Source organism: Bos mutus, chromosome 8 (assembly GCF_027580195.1).
Source record: "Bos mutus isolate GX-2022 chromosome 8, NWIPB_WYAK_1.1, whole genome shotgun sequence".
Classification (NCBI taxonomy): Eukaryota; Metazoa; Chordata; class Mammalia; order Artiodactyla; family Bovidae; genus Bos; species Bos mutus.
Window position 1 is genome coordinate 39,133,933 of NC_091624.1, and position 27,089 is coordinate 39,161,021.

The 27,089-nt window shown below is 41.1% G+C and overlaps 1 protein-coding gene across 2 annotated transcripts; it reads right to left on the bottom strand.

The window, feature by feature from the left end:
• Nucleotides 1-3,838: 3,838 nt before the first annotated feature.
• On the bottom strand, nt 3,839-26,969 carry BNIP3L (BCL2 interacting protein 3 like). Of its 2 annotated transcripts, none has more exons than XM_005902992.3 (6): nt 26,758-26,969; nt 19,058-19,241; nt 13,252-13,324; nt 7,361-7,464; nt 7,097-7,246; nt 3,839-4,465 (listed from the first exon to the last, which is right to left on the bottom strand). In XM_005902992.3, exons 1-6 carry the CDS (start codon nt 26,855-26,857, stop codon nt 4,417-4,419), a joined length of 660 nt encoding a protein of 219 aa, XP_005903054.1. In that variant the 5' UTR covers nt 26,858-26,969; the 3' UTR covers nt 3,839-4,416. The 2 variants fall into 2 exon arrangements, with proteins under 2 accessions (XP_005903054.1, XP_005903056.1); XM_005902994.3 differs by lacking the exon at nt 26,758-26,969 and adding an exon at nt 19,962-19,980.
• Between the last annotated feature and the right edge of the window lie 120 nt (nt 26,970-27,089).

Genomic DNA, 27,089 nt, shown 5'->3' on the forward strand with positions numbered 1-27,089 from the left:
ATTTCCTTTTGTGCCTTCTCCTAATCCTACATTCACCCCTCCCACCTTCTATACCCCAACCTAAGCAAACAATCCAATCAGCTGGTCTCCTCTTGGAAATCTTCCCCTTCATCTCCAAACTGACTGAGAAGAGTCAACACTTTCTTAGTTGCTATTCATTCTTTGACCCAATTCAATTTAACCTGGGACCTCTCTTTTGCTCTGACAGAAAATGCTCTTGCAAAGATTAGCAGTGATTTAATTGCCAAGTTCAAGCTTCTTTTCAATTCACCCTCTTAAATTGGACAGGGTTGGTCACCATCTCTTTTCAGGGAAGGGTGGTTCTCCCACCACACTATTTTCCATCACTCACCTTTTTGAGCTTCTCTTCTGCTCAAACGCTGCACTTTACTATTTTCCTGACTTCTCTCATCTGTCCTCATGTCCAAATCTTCAAATATGGTACCATACACACACGTGTGTCTCAGTGTGCCTGTTTCATTTCCACTCCGCACCTGACTCCTGAGTTGTAGTTCTATACAACGTGTCAGGCACTTCACTGGTGGGTGGTCCAGTGGTTAGGATGCCACACTTCCACTGCAGGGGGCACGGGTTCAACTCATGAGAGAAGAACTAGGATCCCACATGGTGCTTTGTCAAGGCCAAAAAAGGAAAAAATTAAAAAATAGTGTCTACTGGGTAAGCTCAAATCAGGTGAAATGTATTCAAAATTGAAATCTCTCTCCCCTTACCACTCCATTCTTCTTCCCACCCTTTCTCAGTTAACGGCATCAATAAACATTCAGGCCAAAAAAAAAAAAGATCACACATGCCTTCTTCCTTTCTCGACCATCTCCTCATCATTGACTTGGCTTTGTCTCTCAAACCTATCCTAGCCCACCTTCCCCCGCCTAGAGTTACAGCTGAGGGCACGGCATTATTCCTTCCTTAGAGTTCACAGGTCTCCTGGCCTTTGGTGCTCATCACCTTTCATAACCATCTAAAGGTTGTCTTCAAACATTTTCCTGCTTTAAATAACCCCTTGAAAGATATCTTTCTATTCAAATAAGCTCAACCCCTCAGAGGGCATGTAAACTTCGGTTTTGGTCCACCGCTTCACAACACTTTCAGTGTCCTCTCTACCTACCGTGTTTTCCAGCCACAATGAACTTGGTTATGTCCGGAATGTCTTTTCACGTGTCAATTACAGGCATGTGCGTAATCTCTCTTGTATTTGGTGAACACTTACTCATCCTTCAGTAGATTCCCTCCTCTGTGAGCAATGCCTTGATGCTTTCTGGCAGAACAAATGCTCTAAACCAGCAGTCCCCAACCTTTTTGGCACCAGGGATTGGCTTCGTGAAAGACGGTTTTTCCGAGGGCCAGGAGTGGGAGGGGGGATGGTTTCAGGATGGTTCAAGTGCATTACAGTCATTGTGCACTTTCTCTTATTAAGACATCAGCTCCACCTCAGATCAGCATCAGGCATGAGACCCCGGAGGCTGGGGAGCCCTGCTCTAAACACAGAACCCCGTGGTACCTCATACATGATAAATGATCACGTCGTGTGATGGCTGTCTCCCCAACCCCAGAGTACCAGTCCCAGGAGGGCAGGGACGTCATCCACTCCTGTGAGCCGGACACACTGCAGGTCCTCTAGAATCTGAGCAACTCAATGGAAAATGTGTATGTCGACGGGTATTCCCCTCAGCTCCCAGGCAACACACGGGACATAAAATCATATACTGACAGAAAGGGTTTTGTGATAGCTTTAATAGCACAAAATGTTTGTTGCTACAAGTTATACATGGATTGTAAACTGTATATCATGATACAAAGTGCTAACTAAATAGATGAGGAATGCATAATCACTTTGGCTCAGTTAAGTCCGATAATTTCAACAACTGGTTCACTTGAAGATTCATCTGACTGGCTAAATCTTCAGTTTTCATTGTTTAGAATAGTCAATGTTTTTACTGCAATCAGAATAACTTGCTGCACTTGTCAATGTGCAAGTTTGTGCAGTTTTGCTCTTGATTATATTTACAAATATCTTACGCCAGTTTTCATCAAACGTAGGAAAAGGAAGCCTGCCTTTTTGTCCCCAAATTGTGTACAGGCATAAAGCTTTTTAAACGTTGATCTTAAAACATGTCAACTGTTCATTGTCCAATTCTCCTTTCCAATCACACAATCTGGCTCCAGTCAAAACAAATCTGGTGAGGAGCATAAACATTTATCCCACACGTTAAGGTTATTGATAAATACTGCATGATTTCATCTTATGATTAAGTTCTACTGTGATCATGTATTCATGTTCTAAGTAATAGTCCAAAATTTCACAGCTATTTGAAGAAAAGGGGCAGAACTACATTTATTTTCAATGTTGGAAAACAAACAAACAAAAAAACCCCACAAATGTACTCAATCACACTCCTGATAGGATTACTACTGAATCTCAAAACAGAGTCCTGTGTTGTCTGTATAAACTTGCTTTTCTCTAATTTTACCTTTCCCTCCCATGATACTCAATGTAATACAAACTGTGTTATCAGAACAGTTTAGCTCTTTAGTTCACTTAAGTTTATCGGCCTTTCCAATTTTATTCAAGGCTTTTCGAAGTCCAATGAGCCAGCAGATGTACTTTCTTCCCAAAGAAAAATGAAGACTTGAAATAAATAGGTTATAGAAGGCAAATCAGGTGTTATTAGATTTGTGAATAAGACACAGAAACAAGGCATAGTAAAAAGATGGCCAAAATTGTTGAGACAACAAAAACTAGAAAGAAAAAGTCAAAGAATTCAGAAGACTACCTGGATATACCATCTTCCTTAAAGATATCCAGATGTATTCTTGAATAAAGAGGTCAGAAACTAATTTTTTTTGTTTAAGCTATACGTTATTTTCCACTATAACACATCAACTTTACAAAACTTGATGTGAGAGAGAAGACAGATAGTTTCTGCAAACTAGCAAACCTGGTGGTTCAGAGTGCTTTTATTCAAGTTGACCTGGTTTTCCCTATGGTTCTCTAAATATTCAATGTCTATACCATAAACAGTAATTATTTATATATGACACATGTAACAGCATCCCTTCAGAGTCATGCTGTGTGTTCAGAGAGCCAATCAACCTCCTTGAGATAAATGGTAACTGATGATTTCTAACAATTTGGTCCTAAAGCTTCACATTCGAGAAACGAACACAAAAGTGTATCATGAGAGGAAGTTGTTGAATGTTCTGGGACTTACGGAGTCGAACTGGAAAGATGGCTACGGGAGGAGGAAGTGGCCAGCGCCTGTGGAATCACAGGAATCGTCTCAGGCAGGTTGTATGGCAAACATGAGAAAGGGAGTGAGCAGAAGAAAACTGATGGCTTCTCTTCAAAACTCTGTCAACTGTTCCCACAACCCAGGTCTGGTTTTCCAAGTTTCCCAAGAGCTTGAAATAACTCTGAGACAACTGTCTTCAGAGCTGAAAGGCTTCAGAGTGTAAGTGATGCTTCCTAAAACAAGAAGCCTGTATTTATACCACAAATTGGAACTCATTCCAAAGCCTCTTAGGAAAAAATAAAAAAGGAAAGAAAATTCAAAGTCGTGAAAAATTCACATGCAGCTAATAAACATAAAAAAAACACACACACACACACACACACAAACCCCCAAAGCAATTTCATAGATTTCTAGGCCTGAGACATCCCTTATCTACACTATTGAAAAGACAGCATTATAACCTACTGGTATTAAAATCTCCTAATGTATTCTAGTTCTTGTACTTTATACCTATCATTTACGTAGCCTGCCTCCGACAAATTACAAAGGCGCCATTAAGAGGCTTAGACAAAGAGTGGCTCCAAAGCTGGTTTAAAATAACTTTTTATTGCCCAGGATATTTTTTTTCCTTGTGTCATATTTTGTCTGTTTTATTTGTTTTTCTTTTCTTTTTTCATAACTATAAATTCAAGCTTAGGGAAGCTTGCCTTTGTCTTGAAAAACAAAACAACAAAGCTTTCATATCATTTGCAACCTGGTCCCATTAGAAGAGACAGGTGGGTTATCTGGTAAGAGTAAGATTTATACCACGAATGGTGCAGGTCTAGGTCTGGTGGTACTGAGAGAAGACAATGGCATTCTTGACAAAATTACAATCTGCTGGTGGCGTTTGCGGAAAAGAAGCCCTTGCAAATTTCTAAACGACAGTAAACTCTTATTAGGAAATTCTAAAGTGTTTTACAGGCCAAAAAGGGAATGAGGTTATTAGTAAAATGCCTCAACAGAGTTGGAATAAAATACTGGATTTGAGAGTTACTGGAACTTGGATACGTAAAAAGAGGGTGGAGGTTGGGTCATGCTTACAATGGTCTCAAGTTCAAATAAACTACTGTGACAAGACACCACTTCACAAGTCACACGCTGGCCCAGGGACTCTTCTCCTCCCTTAGTAGGTGCTGGCAGAAGGCGTGCTCAGTCGTTTTCCAATGTAGATGCTGAAAGGGAAACAGAGTGTGTCGTGTTTCATCTGTTTCAAGAGCTCTATACCAACTTGTCCACAGACTGCTGTACAAAGGAACGTCTTCAGCCGTTTGCAAAAAAGGGCTTTCTAAAGGTCTACATGCACGGTTCCGACACCCTGAAATCATCACTGACTTACCTGAAGCTAATCACCAACCAGCTAAACTGGTTTTATGTGATTATGTTTACTCGTGGGGCAGGACTGGACAGCAAAGGGCAGTGATTAGACACAGTCAAGCCAGAGAAAACAGATGCTTCTGAAGAGACAAGCAGAGCCAACCTCCTTTGAGGTGGTCTGCTGTGGTGGACAAAAAATTCTACCGATATTTAAGCTAAGAAATACAGCAATATACCTAACTACAAAGCTGCCCGTGCTATAAATGTTCTAACAGTTTAATTCTTTTTTAAAAAATTGTTTCATGATTCTTTTCTTCTCTTTAAATTTATTTACTTCTAATTACAGGTTAACTGCTTTACAATATTGTGTTGGTTTCTGTCATACATCAACATGAATCAGCCATTGGTATACACATGTTCCCTGCTTCTTGAACCTCCCCTTCCCACTCCATCTAGGCTGTCACAGAGCACCAGGTTTGAGCTCCCTGCATCATACAGCAAACTCCCACTGGCTACTGATTTTACATATGGTAATGTAGGTTTCCAAGCTACTCTCTTCATTCATCTCACCCCTCTCCTTCCCCGGCAGTGTACCAGTTTAATTCTTAAGGGCCTTAATCACTTTCCCATGCCCAGCAAGGGTTTTACCCTTATAGAACAGAAGCAGAAGGGAAGTTAAGTTAAGGAAAAATACAGAACCAGCCCACACCCCAATGTAATGAAACTAATTTTTTCTACGTTTATTTTAACTGCGCTGGGTCTCAGTTGCAGCTCCTGGGATCTTCCCTGCGGCGTGCTGACTTATTAGCTGTGGCGTGCGTGTGGGTTATCTGGTTTCCCAACTGGGGACCAAACCTGGACCCCTGCACTGGAAGCTTAGAGTTCTACACACTGGCCCCAGGGAAGTCCCCCAATAATACTTTCCAAAATCCTTTTTTCCTCCATCTGATTGTATCAGTAGTTACACCAGCAAAAGAAACAGTCCAAAGATTCACAAAAGGAAGATAATTCAAGGTGCAAAAGCCAGCCAGCTTCCCGAGGGCAAATGAACTCCTGTGCAGTCAACCCCGGGGCGGGGAGTCTGAGCTCTGAGCCTGCCCCACGCCAGCCACACAACTTTCACACACTCTCTGTGTTGCTGTGCGCTGAGGCTGTCCTCACCCTCACGGAAGCAGGCACCCAGAAAGACACAAGAGGTGTGTGAGACAGTCAGGTGTGTTTGCAAGTTCACGACTGCGAACATCTCTCCCACAGGCTGAGCTCCTTATAGGGAAGTTAAAAGACGCTGTATCTTCTGTGCATTCTACCCAGAAAATGACCCACTGGGCATGCTCAAAGAGAAGGCCGGATATATCCTGAATATAAGTAACACCAAGTGCCTAACTCCTAAAATACAGGGTTGGCCAGAAAGTTTGTTTGGGTTTTGTCCACAAGGTGTTATGTTAAGAATGAACTTTCTGGCCAACCAGTATTTAAAAAATATATTTCCTCAATTGTTCAAATTAAAAAAAAAACAACAAGGAATTTAAAAGACATGCCAGAAAAATGAATGAATTACAGGTAAATGTGGGGTCAATTTTAGAAGAATTAAAAAAAAAAGACTATAAGGAGAGAAGAATCGTACTAATTGTATCAACCAATTTTTCAGTTTCACTCAAGGACTATTCAATAGAAGTGTGCTTTCCCACAAGAAATATTCACACCAACCCCAGCTTTACACACTAAAGGTTCATCTACTTTCAAACTCAGCTGATCCTGAGTAATTTATAGACAACAGCAACAAAACCCAAAAAGAAAAATCAAATACAGAAGAGTTCACTTAAAAAAATGATCATTTCAGGGATTAAATCATAGAAACAACTTGTTTTCAAATGAGGAAAAAACTCTACCATTACAAATCCTTGTTGGGACAGGTGTACCCCACTTTTTGAAAGTTTGATTTATGTCACTTCACTACGTAAGTTAGACCTACATTAGTACGTGTTTTTGTTCACTGAAAGAAATCTGAAGAGGAGTTTCACTTGTATCAAAAAAAAAAGGCAAAAAGTGAAAATACCACTTAGGACTGGTTTTGCAGAGAGCTGTTAGGGAGACAGGGCGCCCCAAGCAGTGAGAACTGCCCTGCCAAGCTCCTTCCTAGGGACCACACAGCATCTCAGCACCCAGCCTCCAGAGACGTGAACCGAGTCTGTGAGCATCTGTGCTTTATCTTGCACCCGCTAGCAAGACGTGTCCTCAGGTGACTGCTGCTTCACCTTGTGCCATTTTAGCTTACGGAAGCTTTCCTAGAAATGCTGTTCTTTCAGAGTGGGGGAACGTGTTATCAATAGTGTATCGTATCGACTCGTTCTTCTAAGCTCACTCCACTTGTGCTAACACATGAAAAGGAAAACTACACAAACTGCTTTCACATGTATTCCTTACATCCTGAAAACCAAATCTGTGCAGAAAATGAGTGGAAAAAACTTCAGCCATTGACCAGTACTTACCCTAGCCCCAAAGCCAAAACATGGGAGAGGAAGAGAGATGGAATGAACACCTTGAGAAACTCTGCGGAGAAGATCCCCCCTTTCTTCATGGCTCCACTTTTCCTCATGCTTAAGGAAACGGAACGCTTAGGGTGCCTGAAGTGGAACTCCCTGGGGGAAGAAACGCAGAGGAAGGTGTCAGACACACGTCAGACAGTGTCTGGGACACTGGCGGGCCCACGCTGCTGCACCGTGTCCACTGCAAAGGGACATGCACCGACTTACTTGGGTGGAATGTTTTCAGGTCTACTGGACCAGTCGGACACCCAGTCTACGCTTTTCTTCAGAGCATCCACTTCTTTCTCTCCTTCTGCAACTTCTTCTTCTGACTGTAGAGGAGAATGCACACTTTAAAAAAGGAGAAAGGGAAGATAGAGCCTTCCTACTACAGAAGACAAATACGGACAGAAAATATACAAGAATCAAAGACTTGGGCATCAGTAATTTTTATGTAAGAAACATGCCATGTTTCTAAAAAAGCTGATAAAATAATCTAAGATCAGAGTATTTAATATCTTTAAAAAAAAAACCTTGAGTGAGTTTTACTGTGGTTATATAAACATAAAATGAACCTGAAACTTGAATTATATCTCAATTTAAGAATATGAATCTGAAAAAAGTGTACATTAGAACATGTTAACTGAAGTGTGGAAAGCACTGATAATTGTTGAATCCTAGTGGTACGTGTATGGATGGCCATCATAATAGGGTCTATTTACTTTTGTATGCATTTGAAAGTTTTCATAATTAAAAACTAAAGGGAACATATCAAAAAGTATATGCTAACAAACAGAAAAAAAAAACTGGGAGAGGTGTTGCAGAAACAATTTAAATAATTATTAACAAATATTTTAAAATAAATAGTATTTATTAAGCATTTATCAAGAGACAAGTATCGATCTAAGCACTTTCCATGTACTAAGCACTTTTCCCTATTAAAAAAAGGAACTATTACTATTCCATTTTACAGATGAGGAAACTGAGACATAAATAACTACCTAAGACTGTATGAGTAGTAAGTAGCAGGGCCGTATTCAAACCCAGGCAAACTGTCTCTATAGCCCCCACTCTTAGGGATTAAGTTTTTTTTTATTCCCTGGAAGGAGATTATAGTTTTTAGACAAACTGCTATCCAAATATTTCCCAAACTTTATTCAAAACCGGTGCACTACAGGTAAAGAATCTGCCTGCCAATGAGAGGGCACAGGAGACACTGGTTCAATCCCTAGGTCGGGAAGATCCCCTGGAGAAGGAAATGACAACCTACTCCAGTATCCTGGCCTAGAAAACTCCATGGACAGAGGAGCCTGGCAGGCCACAGTCTATGGGGTCACAAAGAGTCGGACATGACTGAACAACAAACTACATAAGCCAAAAGTTTTAAAAAGTAATTTAATACTGAGTAAGAATTTGACATCTTTCATATCAAATCTCTTTCTTGCTAATGAGAACCTAAACTTTCGGCCTGAGAACACAACATTTCCAATACCTTCTCTTTCAACAGAATCCACAGGGATGAACAATTTCTGAAAAATGACACAGATTTATTTATTCAGTTTTCAGGAATATGACCCAAAACCAAAGGGTCTCAAATGACCTGAAACCAAAGGATCTCGAAGCTAAGAATTATTTTGATGTTCTTTTGTTTGGACAGTTAACTTTTTGACCCAAACTTTCATTCTTTTCAGTAGGTAGTTATGAAAATTCTCTATGAAACAGCTGCCCCAGGAAGGTAACTTCAGAGAATCTCTAGGTATAGATGGCCCCTTTTGCCGTCAAACTGAAATTAAATCCCTGTGGATTTCTGCTGCTCTGGTACTGTCATTCTTAGTTCTGCTGGGCTTGACAAATTCCCCTGAATGACACAATGCAGCCTTTAGGATTAAGCTTGTTCCCACTGGGTTTTGAGATTACTGGGAACCATGAGTTGGCTCTCTGGAGTAAATCTGAAAACACTAAATCAAAACTGATCAACTGCTACAATTTACTTAGAGATCAGCCTGTCACAATGTCTCATTCAACACACTGTGGGTCACTTGAGTTTCTATCCTTGGTCTCAATCACCTCTTTTAAAACCACTCAAAGATTTAGATTTACATTTGTGAATAAGGTAATATTTCATCCTTTCCAAAAGAATGAAAATATAATAAGATTTTATGCTAATTTTTAGAGATGATGATCTTCAGACTATGATTTAGGGGAAAAAAAACAAAACCCTGATCAGTTTAGAATGCTGACCTTAAGAATAAGGGCTGTAACCTTTCCTCATTCACTACCTTTTGCTTACTTTTATTAACCGTAAATTTACCAGTTTTAGGCTTTAAATTGCCTTCTGATTTTTAGAATTTTAGAATACTGTAAAAATGTGCTTCATCTAATGAAGTGAGAGTCATGCCTTTATCCAAATCAATACCCCTCGTCCCACATCCACGTCTATTATAATAGAAGATTCTGATCATTTCAGGGTGTCATCATGTGGAAGTCCCTTACTTTCTAATTGCTTACATTTTCCTTCTCTGGCCCACCCCAAGCTCTCTGAGGTCTCTGAACATGGATATTAAATTCCATACCACGGTACAGATAAACCACAGTTTTACAGGAGAGAAAAGGAAGGCATTTTCAGTTTGTATCATCTTCCAACCCACGCTGGCCTTTTTGGTCCCAGAAACACATTAAGAATTGCCTCTGAGAGACAATCTGTGGTCCATTTTCTGCTACAAACGTGAGATTCAAGAGGACCATCATCCTAAAAGTTCAGTTTGAACAATCTTTCTCCTAAACGCATTACATCTTAGGCTTCCCTGTACCATGAACGACTCACCTGACGTCTCAGTTCATTCTCACAACCTTGTGAGTGCTCCTGAAATCAATCCCGTTCATCAGCTTACTTTAGTACAACAGGGGGCACAGGACCAGACAGCCGGGGTTTCAGCCCTATCACTTACTTCCTTGGGGACCTTAGCTAAGTAACTTAATTAAGACAAAGCTTCGTGTTTCCAGTTTATTCATGGGGATACTGTCATCTCTTTCACTGAACTGAAAATAATGTGGGAAAAACTTTAAAAAATATTCTAATAAATGAGTGTGGAGATTTCTTAAAAAACTGGAAATAGAACTGCCATACGACCCAGCAATACCACTGCTGGGCATACACATCTAGGAAACCAGAATTGAAAGAGACGTGTACCCCAATGATCATCGCAGCACTGTTTACAATAGCCAGGACATGGAAGCAACCTAGATGTCCATCAGCAGATGAATGGATAAGAAAGCTGTGGTACATATACACAATGGAATATTACTCAGCTATTAAAAAGAATGCATTTGAATCAGTTCTAATGAGGTGGATGAAACTGGAGCCTATTATAAAGAGCAAAGTAAGTCAGAGAGAAAAACACCAATACTGTATATTAACACATATATATGGAATTTAGAAAGATGGTAATGATGACCCTATATGTGAGACAGCAAAAGAGACACAGATGTAAAGAACAGACTGTTGGGACTCTGTGGGAGAAGGCGAAGGTGGGACGATTTGAGAGACTAGCATTGAAACATGTATATTATCATATGTGAAATAGATTGCCAGTCCAGGTTCGATGCATGACGCAGGGTGCTCAGGGCTGGTGCACTGGGATGACCCTGAGGGATGGGATGTGGAGGGAGGTGGGAGGGAGGGTCAGGATGGGGAGCACATGTACACCCATGGCTGATTCATGTGACTGTATGGCAAAAACCACCACAATATCGTAAAGCAATTGGCCTACAATTAAAATTTTTTAAAAAATTCTAATAAATGAGCACCTTTTGTCTTCCTAAAAAGGCTAAAAAAGTCATGTATTTTTCATGTGGACGATATAAAAATATTCAATAAAAGCCAGTAATAGGCCTTTGTTAACTGTTTTTAACTGTTTCCTAACCCTAAGCTTCCTTCCCATTTATGAAAAAATTCATCCTTTTAAACCCTAAAGTAATTAAATGATCACTTCTTCAATTAAAAACAAGCAATATAAAAAGCTTTTTGAAAGTGTAAGTAAATTACACCTATTGATTTCTCCCTTACTAAGAGTCCTACTTTGAAGGATATAATGTTTTTCTACAGGAGTTAGACTGCTTTTCAAAAAACATAACCTGGCTTAAATAGACTGATCTGATTGTTAGCATCACTTACGCAGTGCTTGATGATAACAGAGTTCTTTTAGGTACTTGTTTCTGAATAGGGATCACAAGAGCGATCCTATCACAATCTGACAAGAGACCAAACTCTTTTCTCTCCTGAATTTCACAAATTCCTTTGGAATTCTAGGATGGATGCAGTCGGCTCTAGAATTCCACTTAAAATACAATTCTCAGGTGAGCCTAATTGTACACCTGCCACCCCATGAGCCAGGACTGCTCTTATCTGTGGTTGTTAGTTATCAGGTAGATTATTAGGGGGAAAAGGTGTGTGTGGAGGGGGAGGGAGGTCTAAGGTCAAATAAGTTCGGGAAGCAGTTAGCTCTCAGTATCGGTGGGTCACACATCCTCGAGTATGGAAGCTGACTGCACTACCAGTTTACAGAAGGGACTTGATCATCCGTAGACTGTAGTATTGGGGGTAGGTGGTGGTGGTCCTGGGACCAGTCCCCTGAGAATACCGAGGAACGCCTGCACTTGGTGGAAATCAACAGACTTCTTTACTGCAGTAATTTACAGAGCCTTTAATGTGTTTCTCATGCCCTGGTGCCACTGGAGAGGGAAGGTGAGTGAACCTGGGGACTGCAGTGTATTTCCCAGATATCTGACTTCAGAACTACTTTATGAAACCTCCCATCGAGCAAATGTTCCTTAAAATGTTTTTAGGGAAACACTAACTCTGGACTTTCGACTTGTCTGTAGAAAAGGCTATATGGATGGAGACAGCTAATTCAGGAAAAGACTGAAGCAAACAATTAATTCACTTCTCCATCCTGGGATTCCTTAGTACACTTTTTCCACCCCCACCCCACCCCCGGCATGGAAGCGTCATATAGTTTCCTCCTTGTTAGCTACAGCTAACTGCACACAACAAAACCGATGGACAGAGGCGAGCAACTCCACAATCACAGGCAGCCAGATCCCTACATGAGTGCCTTGCTGCTACAAGCTTCTCTACAACATAAAGCTCACTGTAAAATCGTTAGTAGTCAGTCCCATAGATTTTCTAGGTTTCAGAAAACAGCACAAATGAAGCACAGTCAACAAAAGGAGAAAGTGTGCAGCTTCTCAAACAGAAAGAACACTGAGTGGATCCCAGGTAACATGCAAAATATTTCCAGTGCAAAGGGAGTCAGGACGCTGCAGAGTGAGAACCCCACAAAACAGTTTTTGTTAGCATTCACTGAAACATTCATTCAACATACATTCTTCAAGTACCTTAATGTGGGAGGAAAAAAAACAATGCTTCCTGTTCTCAAGAATTTGCACTCTGACACTGGGAGGTGATCTGACACTGGGAGGTGATCTGACATGTCAATAAAGTCAAGGGCTGGTTATGAACATTCTACTTCATTAACATCCATTACTTATTTATCACAAGGTTTATAATAAAAATCTTTGTAAGCTTTCAATACTATATCCACCTATATTTCCAACAGTGTCAACTCCTAGTGAAAATTTACTTCTTCACCTTAAGGAACTTGGCGTGTGTAATTTAGGTGAGTTTTATCTCTTGCTGCTGAAAATCATCGCAACAGTCACTGACTTGATTCTAGGTGTAAAAAAAGCTTCACACCTGGTTCTACAACAGCTTTCATTTATTCTGTGACCTTAAATTAGTCATCAGTCTCAGTTTTCAAATATCTATAAATTCAAGACACTAGCCTGGAATATCAGAATGGTAGAGACAAAAGAATTTCCCAATTCTTTTAGGTGACAAGATCCCAAATTCTTGGTTGTAAAGGAGCACATTCATGACCATAGGCATAAGTAAATTTCAACATCAGAACCTCAATAAGTTAAAAGAGCTTCAAACTATTTTTTAAAGTCTTTACTAAAGTCTTTACTCATAATCTTTACTGTATTTTAGCAAAACAGACTTAGAGATGTATTTTCCTAATTATTGTAAATCACAAAATTAAACAAACATACACACACACCTGAGAGCTATGGTCCTTGCTGGTGTGCATTTCCACATCAAACATGATCTGCCCATCTTCTTGTGGGGAAGGGCTGGAAGAAAAAGACATTGAGCCGTTAGTTTTCTTTCAATTTGTCAAGTAAATTAGCCTCTACTGGATATTAGAAAATTAAAAGTTACAGTAGTATGGCTTTCAAAAAGCACTCTTACTGTCCAAATGATCTAGAATTTTTCAGTGGTGTTAAATTCCTTCACAGTGATAAATATGCAATGGAAATATTACCTAAAGACAGAAAAGCCTGTGACATTTTCTTATTTTTACTCCTTTTCCCAATAATGGTAAAAGGATCTTCAAATTCAGAAACTCCAGTTTGGGATTCTTTTTCTCAATGCTCTCTCATCGTTAAATAATTCACCAGTAGTCCTCAAAGTGTGAAAACAGCTCTTAAAGACTCTTTCAGAAGGTGTGTAAGGTTAAAACTGTTCTTACAACACCATTAGGATTTATTTGCCTCTTTCATGCTCATTTGCTCATGAGAGTCCAGTGCAATTTTCCAAAGGCTGCATTATGTATAATATCATGACAGAGAGAATGCAAAAGCACAAGAGAATCCAGCTGTTTTCTATTAAGTCAGATATTAAAGAGATGTGCATAAATATAAAACAATGCCACTATTCTTACAAATTTCTTGGCTATGGAAAACAGTTACTTTCTGTTTAAAAAAGTTACTTACGGTAATGTTTGTTGTTTGGTATGGTAGGTTTGTTATTATTGACTGAATGAATACATATTTTTTTAATGCCCTCAGTTTTACTTTCTACTACAGTAAATATCAAAACATATAACCCACATAAATAAAAGATCTTTGGGGTCCCTAATAGTTTTCACGAGTGTAAAGGAGTACTGAGACCAAAAAGTTTGAGAACCACTATTTTACTTATTTTTAGAAATATTAACTCTGAGATATTTCAGAGTGAATTATAAAAGCTTATAACAAGTGATAACCTTTAACAAGTACAAGAATTATAAACTTTTAGACAAAGATACATGATCAAGAGTTGTACTTGATACAATAGATGACTACAACGTGGTTATTCTTAGCTGTATCGATGACTCCTTCTGTAACCATAGCGAGTCACTACATCTTTCACTACACAACCCACCTCCCCACATGTAAACTCAAGTGGGCATGAAGGATGCTCCAGGTTTAACTTGCTCAAAGGAATTGATAATGACTATTATGAAATTAAAAGACGCTTACTCCTTGGAAGGTAAGTTATGACCAACCTGGATAGCATGTTAAAAAGCAGAGACATTACTTTGCCAACAAAGGTCCGTCTAGTCAAGGTTATGTTTTTCCAGTGGTCAGGTATGGATGAGAGAGTTGGACTGTGAAGAAAGCTAAGTGCCGAAGAATTGATGTTTTTGAACTGTGGTGTTGGAGAAGACTCTTGAGAGTCCCTTGGACTGCAAGGAGATCCAACTAGTCCATCCTAAAGGAGATCAGTCCTGGGTGTTCATTGGAAGGACTGATGCTGAGGCTGAAACTCCAATACTTTGGCCACCTCATGCAAAGAGTTGACTCATTGGAAAAGACCCTGGGAGGGATTGGGGGCAGGAGGAGAAGGGGATGACAGAGGATGAGATGGTTGGATGCCATCACTGACTCGATGGACATGAGTTTGGGTAAACTCTGGGAGTTGGTGATGGACAGGGAAGCCTGGAGTGCTGCGGTTCATGGGGTCGCAAAGAGTTGGACACGACTGAGCGACTGAACTGAACAGATTAGAGCTGCCAAGAGCATGTGTACGATGGTAATACATACAGATGCTGGTGAGACTGACTAGAAAGTGAGATCCCCAGAAATGTGTCAGATATTTCCAAAGGTCTAGGAGTCTTTGACTATTATAACTGACATAAGTGAAAAGTATTAGTCGCTCAGTCACGTCCAACTGTTTGCGACCCTGAGGACTCTAGCCCACCAGACTCCTCTGTCCGTGGAATTCTCCGTGTGAGAATACTAGAGTGGGGAGCCATTCCCTTCTTCAGAGGATCTTCCCAACCCAGGTCTCTCGCACTGTGGGCAGATTCTTTACCATCTAAGCCACCAGGGAAGTCACATAACTGACATAAGAGATTCTACGATGAGGGTAGGAAAAGGGAAAAGCTGGTTCTATATCAAACCACCATATCAACGTATTTAGAAAATTTCTGTCTTGAACTGGAACAGAAATCTCAGGCTACATAGCACAGGAACCCAGTAAAATGAGGGACTCTTATCCTCAGTGTACGGTCATTAGGCTGCTAACACTGCTGAATTCACAGCCACAGATCAGGTGAGGGGCCAGCCTCACACAGCCATGATGATGAGGACAAGGCAGCCAAACGATCAAGTCAAGAATCCCAGAGAAGCACTGTTCCTCTCTACACTCATCTTACCCTGGCAAGCTCAAAGTATGCTCACTTAGCTTAACACTCAGCATTTCACTGGTAGGCTGATCTGAACAATCTGGCGTGCATTATTACCCTGGCTCATTGGCTTAAAGCTCAACATTCAGAAAACTAAGATCATGGCATCTGGTCCCATCACTTCATGGGAAATAGATGGGGAAACAGTGGAAACAGTGTCAGACTTTATTTTTTGGAGCTCCAAAATCACTGCAGACGGTGACTGCAGCCATGAAATAAAATGATGCTTACTCCTTGGAAGGAAAGTTATGACCAACCTAGATAGCATACTCAAAAGCAGAGATATTACTTTGCCAACAAAGGTCCATCTAGTCAAGGCTATGGTTTTTCCAGTGGTCATGTATGGATGTGAGAGTTGGACTGTGAAGAAAGCTGAGCGCCGAAGAATTGATGCTTTTGAACTGTGGTGTTGGAGAAGACTCTTGAGAGTCCCTTGGACTGCAAGGAGATCCAACCAGTCCGTCCTAAAGGAGACCAGTCCTAGGTGTTCATTGGAAGGACTGATGCTGAGGCTGAAACTCCTGATGCGAACAGTTGACTCATTTGAAAAGACCCTGATGTTGGGAGGGATTGGGGGCAGGAGGAGAAGGCGATGACAGAGGATGAGATGGCTGGATGGCATCACTGACTCGATCGACTTGAGTCTGAGTGAACTCTGGGAGTTGGTGATGGACAGGGAGGCCTGGCGTACTGCAATTCATGGGGTCACAGAGAGTCAGACACGACTCATCGACTGAACTGAACTGAGGAAACTTTTAAAATTTTCTCCTGTCTTGACAACAGGATGAGAATCTCTAGGGACAGGGTCTCTGTGCTAGTATTTTTAAAAGCTCCTGGGGTGAATCTAGTGTACAGGTTGGAAACTCCAACAAGAGGCTGGAACACAAAGCAAACACACAGAGGTTATTTTCTAATAATCACTGCAGTGACAATCATGTTTGTTTGTTTTAGTCACTAAGTCATGTCTGACTCTGTGTGACCCTATGGACTATAGGATTTCCCAGGCTCCTCCGTCCATGGGATTTCCCAGGCAAGAATATTGGAGTGGGCTGCCATTTCCTTCCCCAAGTGGCAGTCATATAGCTACAGAATAATTTTTAAATTAAAAATATACATAGGGACTTCCTTGGTGGTCAAGCGGTTAAGAATTCAACTTGCAAAGCAGGGGACATGGGTTTGATCCCTGGTCCGGGAACTAAGATCCCACAAGCTGCAGGGCAACTAAACCTGAGCACCACAACTACTGAGCCTGTGCACTCTGGAGTGACCTGATGTAGCCAAATAAATAAATGAATATTTAAAAATAAATATATAAATATTTTAAAATAAATAAAAATACACATAAGTTAACTTTGGAACTATAGCCAACACTCCTAAAACACTTCCGCCTACAAGAAACAGTTCTTAACAATTCCAAGTATAGACACATTGGCAATTTTGATGACATGAGCTGTAAAGATGTTTTTAAATGTTCAGGTGTTAGATATCCCTAGAAAGCATCACTGAGCTAGAGTCCGAGGCCTCCTCTGAGGGGTGACTGGTAACCCAGAGCCTGAAAATGAGTCAGTGAGAACACAAAAGTGTCTAAGAGCACCTATCACACATCAATTAACATGTTTAGAAACCTAACTGGAAGACGTTCATGGGAAGATGAATTTGTATTAGATCACAAATATAACCGCAACCCCTGGTGGTCAGTGGTAAAGAACCCACCTGCCAATGCAGGAGACGTGTGTCCCATCCCTGGGTCAGAAACATCCCCTGGGGGAGGAAATGGCAACCCACTCCAGTATTCCTGCCTAGAGAATCCCATGAACAGAGGAGCCTGGTGGGCTATAGTCCACAGGGTCACACAAGATTAGACATGACTTCTTGACTAAACACACACATAAGTGATACAAGATGACCAGAAGGTGGGCAGGTGATCTTTTCTCTGCTCAATGACAGCACCAAGGGAACGGCCAGTTAAAGGACTCGCGAGTTCCCATGATGCAGGATTGCATATTTGAACATATAATAAAAGCCTTATCAGCAGGCCCATAACCAGCAGAAGACTTCAGAAGCCCATCAGTGAGTCCCACAACATAATATAAATGTGATTCACAAAAACAGACTTCTGCTGGAGCTCCTATACCTGGTGGCAAGCTGCTCAGAGGCACGCCATCTGCTCATAACAAGAGCTATCCTGGCTCCTCAGAAGCCCAGGGACATGTGAGCGATGTGAGGAGGTGTTGGGGGCGAGGGTGTGCCACATGGCCATCACACCAGTCCTTTGTGCCTCAGTAATAGCAGTGGATCACCTGTCATGCAGGAACTTTGAATATGATTTAACTCTTGATTCTCCTTTTCTACATTTTCTGGTAAGAAACAACAGCATGTACTATGCACAGTTTTTACAAAGTATAAAAACTCTGAAGACCGATGGCCAGCATTGCATCCCCTACAGACAATCACTGTTTACGTTTCAAGATGGCTCCTTAATCTATTTCCTGTGTATCTGCATTTTCTATATGGCCAGTGTCAGTGAACTCTCATTAGCCAGAAGATCATCCAATAACCCAAAGTGCTAATACTACAGCTGTCACCAGTCTAAGAATTGTTCAATATACCGCTAATGTCATTTAATTCCTAGTCCCTCTGGAAAAAAGAGAAGGCTGTACTGAGAAGTACACTAACAACTCAGTTCCACTCTCCTCATATATATTTGTATCCTGAACTCCCTCACAATAAGCAGTCCTTCATCAGAAGAACTAGTCTCCCCAAGCCAAATATAGGAAAACAAGAAATAAAACTTCTTTTGAGCTTTAAGGAAATTCAATAGCCTTCAAAATTAACTATCTTTACAGACCCTGGTTGGTGCCTCCATCAGACTAATACTGGTATAACTTGAATCAGCTTGTAGTTCCTGCAACTCAGACATTTAGTGAGTGGCTACTATATGCCAGCACCATGATTGTCAAGAGTGAAGCTGGACCCCTGCCTTTTAAAGCCTCACAGACTACATAAGGGAGGACAGATACATACAAAGATAACTGTATACGAGGCAGAAAGAGACCTGTGAAAAGACAAAGGAAATGGGAGAAAGATTAATTCTCTAAGTAAACATACATATCACTGCCTGGTAAATATCTGAAAATGATACAATCTGAAGAAGGAAACTAACTGATTTAATCTAAGGAAAAAGTGGGAACTCATGTCCTTGTCAACTGGCTGTCTGATTTAAACACATGCTGCCAAGAAATTGGGAGCTATATTTTTGTCAAATGAGGATGTAACTCATTTATTTTTTCTAATGGGAATTAACCTGGCAGCCCACCCATTTCTGGAATTCCACCAGAACAGGGATCTCACTCACCTGTCGCAATGAGAACTGCCTCTTGAACTGCTCTGTCCGGATTCATGCTGTGCGTCCAAAAGAATCTTCTCCATGTCCCCATTGTGGATGGAGGATGAGGAGGGTACGTGCTCTAGCCCCCCATTCTTCCCATTGCCATTATCATTGCCATTGCTGCTGTTCATGGGGAGCTCCACCCAGGAACCTGTTGGACAAGTCAGATAACTGCCGTCAACCACAGCAAACGGCGGGCTTGAGTGTGCATGTACCATGCAGCCATGGTGAATTCAGATAAGAATTCTGGCTCGCCTAGAACCAGAGATCCAAGTATTCTCAAGAAAATAAATAAAGAGCAATAAAAGTCAGAAGATCTACACCGCTCTGTTCCTGAAGGTTCTTGTGCAATCCACCGATGTAGAAGAAGCTGGAACTCTAAAATGAGGAACTTAGAAACATGTCTTTCAGCCAGTTTTCTCTCTGGTTAAAACTTATGTACACTAAACACTGCAGGAGAACTTTTAGGTTGCTTTTCAGAAAATAAATAGCTACTTTATTACCAGATAGGCTGCTTACCTTTAATATTTTAGTTACATATATACGTATTTTCCATAGTCTGCCTTTATCTACTTAGTTGTATAGTCTCTATCTGGCTTAGAAATTTCATAAAGTTTATCTCAGTAGTTAGCAACTGTGCCCTGATTAGTACAAACAACTGAGAAGCTCCTGGAGAGGCAACTTAAGTTGATCATAAACATGTCAATTTGTGTGCAAGTCTGGAGCATAAAAATGAATGCAGCTGGCTCTTTGTTAAATCAGGTGAGAATGCTAAAAGCTCTAAAAAACGCTGTCTCACAAATTAGTTTCTTCCCTTCCTTTATACCGTATTCTTTCCATTCCTTCTCCTTTCTCTATGCACTAAACATACCTTGCAAACTTGGCTTTTCTTTCTTCGCTCCCACAAGTTCCACTGCCTACGGTTTTCATGAGGCCGAGCCAGGGCGGGGCAGGGGGGGGGCGGAGCGTGCATGGGCAACACTGACTGCCTCAGATGGAAAAGAGGGTGGAGCCACAGGAAATGGGCGGGGCCCTGGACATTTGGATTGGTCTTGAAAATATGGCTCCATGAGTTTGCTGACTACAAGAATGTCCTTTAATTCTAGTAAGAATTGACAATAGCCAATAAAGCAACTTCACTACAAAAGAAAAGAGTGGTATATTTTTTCTCATAATTTCCATTCCTCACAACAAATTTTGTTTATAAAAGGTAATCACATAAGTTGGTGGAATCGTTCCTGTAAACTCCAAGCACAAGTGTTGGAGTTCTGTGGCTGAACAGTCTCCTATCAGTAAGTCAGAGTAACAGGCTCAAACCCTAAACTGCACCCTAAATGAGGTGATGGCTAATCTAGACTCAGAAGTGAACTCAATATGACCGGTCTACAAAGGAAAAGCTCAAAAGGTAGCCCTGGCTGGAAATCTGACTTTCCCACTTATTGTGACTTCAGTTGCCTCATCTGTAAAATAATGATAACAAAGTACCTTCCTCCCAGCGTTGCTGTGAGGACTAAATAGAGGAATACAGGAAAAGTGTCTCGTAAAGAGGAGATGTTTGTCTATGCACTAGTTAAAAGAGTTGATATTTGTAATGTACAGTGTTTGCTCCATAAAAATGAAGTTCCCTTTTCCTTCCTTTTCCCTCCAAGGCAGTCCCAGTGGCTGTCATAATCCCATCACCACCACCAAGTCTTTGGCATTGTATTGTCAAACAACACAATTGTGAGACATCTCCGAGGTCGTCTTCTGTCCACACACAAAAATGTACACAGACTGGACAGGACTCAAAACAGATGAACAAATTCCACTAGCAAAGCTAAGAAAGATCTAACATTGGAGGTCATTTAACTAAATGCTTATGCTTGGAGGGCATATGGAGTGCATAAGAAATACACTAAAAGCATCCTTAAGTTTACAGCTCTGTCAAAATATTTTCTTTCCTAAAGGCTATCAACCCAGAATATTCACTGGAAGGACTGACGCTGAAGCTCCAACACTTTGGCCACCTGATGCAAAGAGCTGACTCATTGGAAAAGACCCTGATGCTGGGAAAGACTGAAGGCAAAAGGAGAAGGGGGCCGCAGAGGATGAGATGGTTAGATAGCATCACTGAGTCATGAATTTGAACAACTCAGAGAGATAGTGGAGGACAGATAGAGGAACTTGGTGTGCTATAGTCCACGGGTAGCAAAAGTTGAACATTGACTTAGCAGCTGAACAACAAGAAAGTATTTTAACTGAAAAGAGTGACAGATAAAGGTATATGATGAACAAACTGTTTTGTTTTCTACTCCCACTCTTTTCTAGGACTGAAAAAACCTAATTTACACCAATAAGACCAGTTCTTCTTGTTCAGAAGCCCAATGTGACAAATAAAAGCCTAGAGTTGCTCTGGTAGAAGTAGAACTAAGGAACCAGGAGTTCTAGAAGGGTCTCTGTGAAAGCCAGTCTTCCCTAAAATATAATTAACGTTCACTGGAAGCAGCTGATTGGGAGAAAAAAAGGCTGTAACAATATGAGGGTTTGGAGACCTTGCTTTTTGTTTGAAGGACTTCCAAACCCATATGTAAATTCCACTTTCTACATTAAATGTATGTAAGTAATCAGAGTGTAGGAACTTGAGGAGACACACCTAGAAAGGCTTGGTGAAAATGACCTGCAACAGCCTTAATGTGTGTGTGTGCTCAGTCACTCAGTCATGGCCCCCCAGGCTCCTCTGTCCATGGGATTCTCCAGGCAAGAAGACTGGAGTGGTTTACCATTTCCTCCTCCAGGGGATCTGGCGTCTCTTCTGTCTCCTGCACTGGCAGGCGGGTTCTTTACCACTAGCGCCACCTGGGAAGCAACCACCTCTACTGCGTGATATCATCTCAAAGGAAGAAGAAACCTCTGGCGGAAGTCCTGGTAATACCACCATGTGATAAACAGCGTGATGACTACAGTTAATAACTGCATTGTGTATCTGAATGAAAAGAGAGTAGCTCTTAGAAGTTTTCACCATAGGAAAAAATTTTTTGTAACTTTGTGATGATGAATGTTAACTAGACTCAACTGTATTGGTCACTTCAGAATAAATAAATAAAACCATTATTTTGTACACATGAAACTCATACAATGTTGTATCTCAGTTACACCTCAATTTAACACACACACACACACACACACACACACACACACACACAGGGGCAGCCTGGATGGGAGGGGACGTTTGGAGGATACATACATACGTATGTATGGATGAGTCCCTTTGCTGTCCATGTGAAACCATCACAACACTGTTAATCAGCTATGTTCAAACAGAAAATAAAAAATTAAAAGAATACAGAAGGGTTGCATGCACACAATGCAAAAGCAAAAACAAAACAAAACACATCTACCTCATAGAGTTGTTGGGAGGATCACAGGAATAATAAAAATAAAGTGCTGTGTGTTAGTTACTATTATAGTTCTACTCATTATCTTTTAAAAAACACCTATTACAAAATGAATGCATTCCTTGAAAATGTAAACAGTACATGAAGGACAAATTCAACCCTGTTCCCAACCTCCCATTCCTACTCCTAAAGGAAACTACTTTAAATAGCTTCATTTGGAGACTTCCAGAGAATACTTCATTTTTTTGTGTTTTGCTTTTACAAAAAAAAAAAAAAGGAACTGTATTGCACCTACTTTTCTGTAACCAGTGTTTCTTACCTAACAACTTGATGTTTTTCAATGTCAATATATGTTGCTTTACCTTATTCCTTTGCATTGCATCCCATCATAAAGATATACCATGCTTTAACCATTATCCAAATGGCAATGGTTAATCATTACCCAAATGACTGTCTCTTAATATTCTGTTATTACCCAGGACTTCTGTGAACATTCTGCCAAGTAATCTGGCAATATCCATTAAAAGCCTTAAAAAAGGAGATTGTCGTTAACTCTTAATTCTCTTCCAGAAATATCATCTATGGAAATATTCAGAGAAGAGCAAGTTAGACACGGATATCCATTAAATGTTTACATAGTAGCTTTATCTTTTGAGTAAAAATGAAAAAAGGCAGACTTGTCTTTCTCAATAGATGAACTACATATGCCTTTTTCTCATCACCTACTTCATTCCTGATTTGCAGCCTCAGAATTCCTGCCTGGTCTAAGGTTACCAAGTCCCTTTTTCCTTGGAAAGGAAACAAGGCAAGATATGAGCACTGTGCTGTCCAAGTATTACAAAGTTGAAAGAAAAACCTCAATGAATTCTCTTCCTAATAAATAAGCTTTAAAATTAAAAACTGGAGGCTCTATTATGTTAAAAGACTACTTACAAACTAACCATGGTTCTGTTGTGTCAGGTTGCACATATACACACTACAGGAGCTATTTTCTAGCTGAAGTGTGAGAACTGCTAAGAGGATTCAGAGAAGCATGCCTCCACACTGTGAAGGCTGGTCCAGTAATTGTGATTACATTCATGACTGCTTGGTGTGTTTGCTCTTTAGAATTTTATAACCACCAGTTCAATCCTCTTGCAAGAAGGGAAAATGGGAAAGTGAGAGAATGTGGGAAAGGAGAGAAGGAAAAAGAGTTTTTCTCACTCTTTCCCCAAGTTTTCAATCCCATGTGCAACTCATTCTAACCCAGGGTAACACATTTCATTATGTCTTATTTTCTTTCCTCAAAACCTTTCTTTTACTTCAAGTACCTGATGCTGGAATCCAGCTGAGAACAGTCACTGACATTTTTCTTTAAAACAACAATAACAACAAAACAGTATTATAGCCTTAAAGGCCTTCTTGTAGTCCTGGGGAACCAAGTACACCATAGCTGAAGATGTTTAAAAGATTAAAAAAAAAAAAAAAAAAAGGCTGTACTGCCTACATGAAATAATAACAAAAACTGGATTACTACTGTAATTTTCCTCATCTTACCTACTGAATTTTATGACATAAATGTCCAATATCCTTAAGTAAATTGATACTTTCTCTAAACTAAAAGTAGCAACTGGAAAATATTCTTTTAACTTTGGAAGTAGTTCAGATATTTCTCCACTGATTTGTAATGAAAGCAAACAGTCCCTCTACACGGATAAACTTTTTTTAAAAAGTCAGAGAAAGGTTTCATTATTCCAAAAATTTCAATAATTTGCTATTAAAGCCCCACTTTGACCCCTGAACTACAGATAAAATCCCAAGCCACAGATTATCTGTACAATGAGTTCATCTCCTGTTTTTCAGACTTGTGCAACTTTGCCCAACAAAGAACTTCAACTTATCAGCAATTTGGGTAGTATTAGACGCCTGAATAAGTTGTTTTGCAGAGTGTCCAAAAATCACTTGAAGGAATCAATAAGCCTTCTTGTTTTGTTCAGTCCAGATTTGTGTATCAGGCTTAAAAAAAAAGAGTGAAAGGCAAGAGAAGCATAATGAAATGTGGCACCATCTAAAAGCTTTTCAATAACATTTAAAGCAGTTCGCCCTAGCTCCAACAAAACACTTTCTATCTAGCAGATTTCCCGAAGCAACATTTTGATACTATACACACAGGCTGAGCATCCTTGCACTTCTGTAACAGCTAATACAAATGTATCAGCACCTGATTGGTCAAGGACATCAAAGACCTCAGGGGTCTGTCAGAACAGGGAGGAAAATCATCACATGGAGTGCAACCCCATTTTTCTGTTACATGGTCAAAGGTAAAGAAAAATTCCTTTGCTTTCTGTGATGCCAGGGACATATACTAACCAAACAGCTAATTTGTATCACAGAAAAACTGGAGTGCAATCAAGAAACAATATACTACAAAGAGATCCATAGGCAGGTCACCTCTGTACATTAGGTGGGATATAACACAGGGAATAAATAAGAAACACACAAGATCAGGGGATTGTGGGCCACTGAAGAGAAGTGTCCTGAAAGGAACACTAGATCGGGTGAAAGTAAAACCTCAGCTCTAGGATTTAGCCTGTGGTGAACTTGGACAACACACCTGACTCTAGACTTGTTTCTCTCTTTTTATGTGCTGATTTTTGCTGTACAGCAAGGTGGTTCAGTTACACACATAAATATATATATATTTTTTACATTTGTTTCTAATATGGTTTATCCCAGGAGACTGGATATAGATCCCTGTACTATACAGGAGGACTTTGTTGTTTATACATTCTAAATAGACCTGTTTCTTTACCAGTAAAGAACAGTGGACAGCTACTGCTAATGTTTCTTCCCGTTTTAAAATCACTTGCTTTTAAAAGAGTATGTTTAAAAAAATTCTTTTTAATTAATAATTTTTAAATGCATATTAATATGAGGCAAATAACATTAAAAGACAACGAAATTAATCCTAATTTACTGTAGGAAATAATACATAAACCTTACATTCCAGAACATAAGACACTTCAAATTTTTGAAAAGTCAACATTTAAGGAATCACTTAATCAAAAGATGGAGCAAGAAAAATAAGCACTGAAAACATTTTTTAAATACTCAAATTCTATCTCAATATTGTGAGGAAAGGAACTCTCTTCTTTAAAGTAATTGTTGGGCCATGTTGAACACCTCTCCCTGATCAAAGATCTTGCAGTGCTTTTGATGTCATTTAAGCATCCAACTGATTTTTAAACGACTTTATGTGGCCATATGTTAACTGTCCCAACTACCTCTTTCAAAAGGCAAATTACAGGAAGGTTAGGCAAGAACCTTCCCAAGACTTTCAACGAGCTTTAAAGGGGAACTGGGCAAAACCTCAGAACAAGATGTCTAAGCACCAGAATGTTAGGAAAAGCAACCGTATTTGGTCGTAATTCGTAATTCGATATTGGCATTGACTTTCAACAGCTCACTTTTAACACATTAAAAACGAATGAGTTTTTAATCCCGTCTCTGAAAATCCATTGCCCCAGACGCCAAGATTTGTGCAATCTTGGACGGTTCAAGAGGCTGTTCATAATCAGGTTTACAGGACACACAACACGATCGTTTAAAAAAAAAAAATTACTTGAGCAACTCTGAAACATCTTTTTAAAAAAAAGTAGCATAGCCTCCTCACCCCCACCCTCACGTGATACAAGTAACCACTAAATTACCAAATAATTTTCCTGGCCAGCCTGTGCTAACAAAAGAACGCAACAAGAGGGCTCACGTTCCGAGCCCAGGGGAAAGGCCGACCCAGAGAGGTGGGGTCAGCCGGGCCTGGCCCAAGCTCCGAGCACCCTTGACCTCCCGCCCGCCCTCGGCCGCCCCCTCCTCTCGGCCTGCTGCCCGCGTCCATCCCCCGGCGTCCCAGCCGCACGTCCCCATCTCTGCCCACGTCCCCTTTGCTGCCCGCTCCGCCCACCCTCCCTCCCGCGCCGCAAGGCCCACCCCTCCACACCCCGATTGGCTCCTCTCTGGGGCCCACCACAGGTGGGATCTGCTCGACCCCCTCGTCTTCCCGCCCAACTATCCTCCCCAACCGCGAACCCAAGCCGTTCCCCATCCAAGACCCCAGGAGAGAGCGGAGCCAGGTTAGGAGGAAGACAGAAGCGACTCCTCCAGACCTGTGACGGGAGCTGTCAGTCATCCGCACATCCTCGGCCTTGACCAATGGGCTGTCTTCTCCTCCCGCCCCCCGCGCGGAGCTGGCGGCGGCGACCCGAGCAGCTCCTCCTCCCCCATCCCCTTAACCGAGTCCGCTGGCCCAGCACTCACTGTTGAGGCCGGCAGGCGGTGGCAGAGACTGTTCGCCTTCCTCACAGTTATTGTTGTTGTTGTGCGGGGGCGGCGGCTGTTCTACTAAGTGAGACGACATTGTCTGGCGGCTGGAAAAGCTGCGGCCCCGCAGCAAGGACCGTCTCCGGTTCTCGGGCAGCAACACAACAAGCCGAGTCCCCCGCCCCCCTTTCCGCGCCTGCGCAGTCCCTCCCCCACGCTGACGTCAGGACCCGCCCCGACCACGTGAGGACAACACAACAAGCGACGGGCGGGGCGGGGGCGTGCCCAGGCGAGCAAGGTACGTGGAGACGCGGGAGTCGCGCTGACGC

What these genes read in the sequence shown, in the direction of transcription:
- BNIP3L (XM_005902992.3), bottom strand. Translation starts at nt 26,857, where the DNA reads ATGTCGTCTCACTTAGTAGAACAGCCGCCGCCCCCGCACAACAACAAC. An exon ending in ACCGCCTGCCGGCCTCAACA is followed by an intron (nt 19,242 to 26,757) that starts GTGAGTGCTGGG and finishes CTTGTCCAACAG; the next exon opens with GTTCCTGGGTGGAGCTCCCC. An exon ending in GGCAGTTCTCATTGCGACAG is followed by an intron (nt 13,325 to 19,057) that starts GTGAGTGAGATC and finishes TTTTTCTTCCAG; the next exon opens with CCCTTCCCCACAAGAAGATG.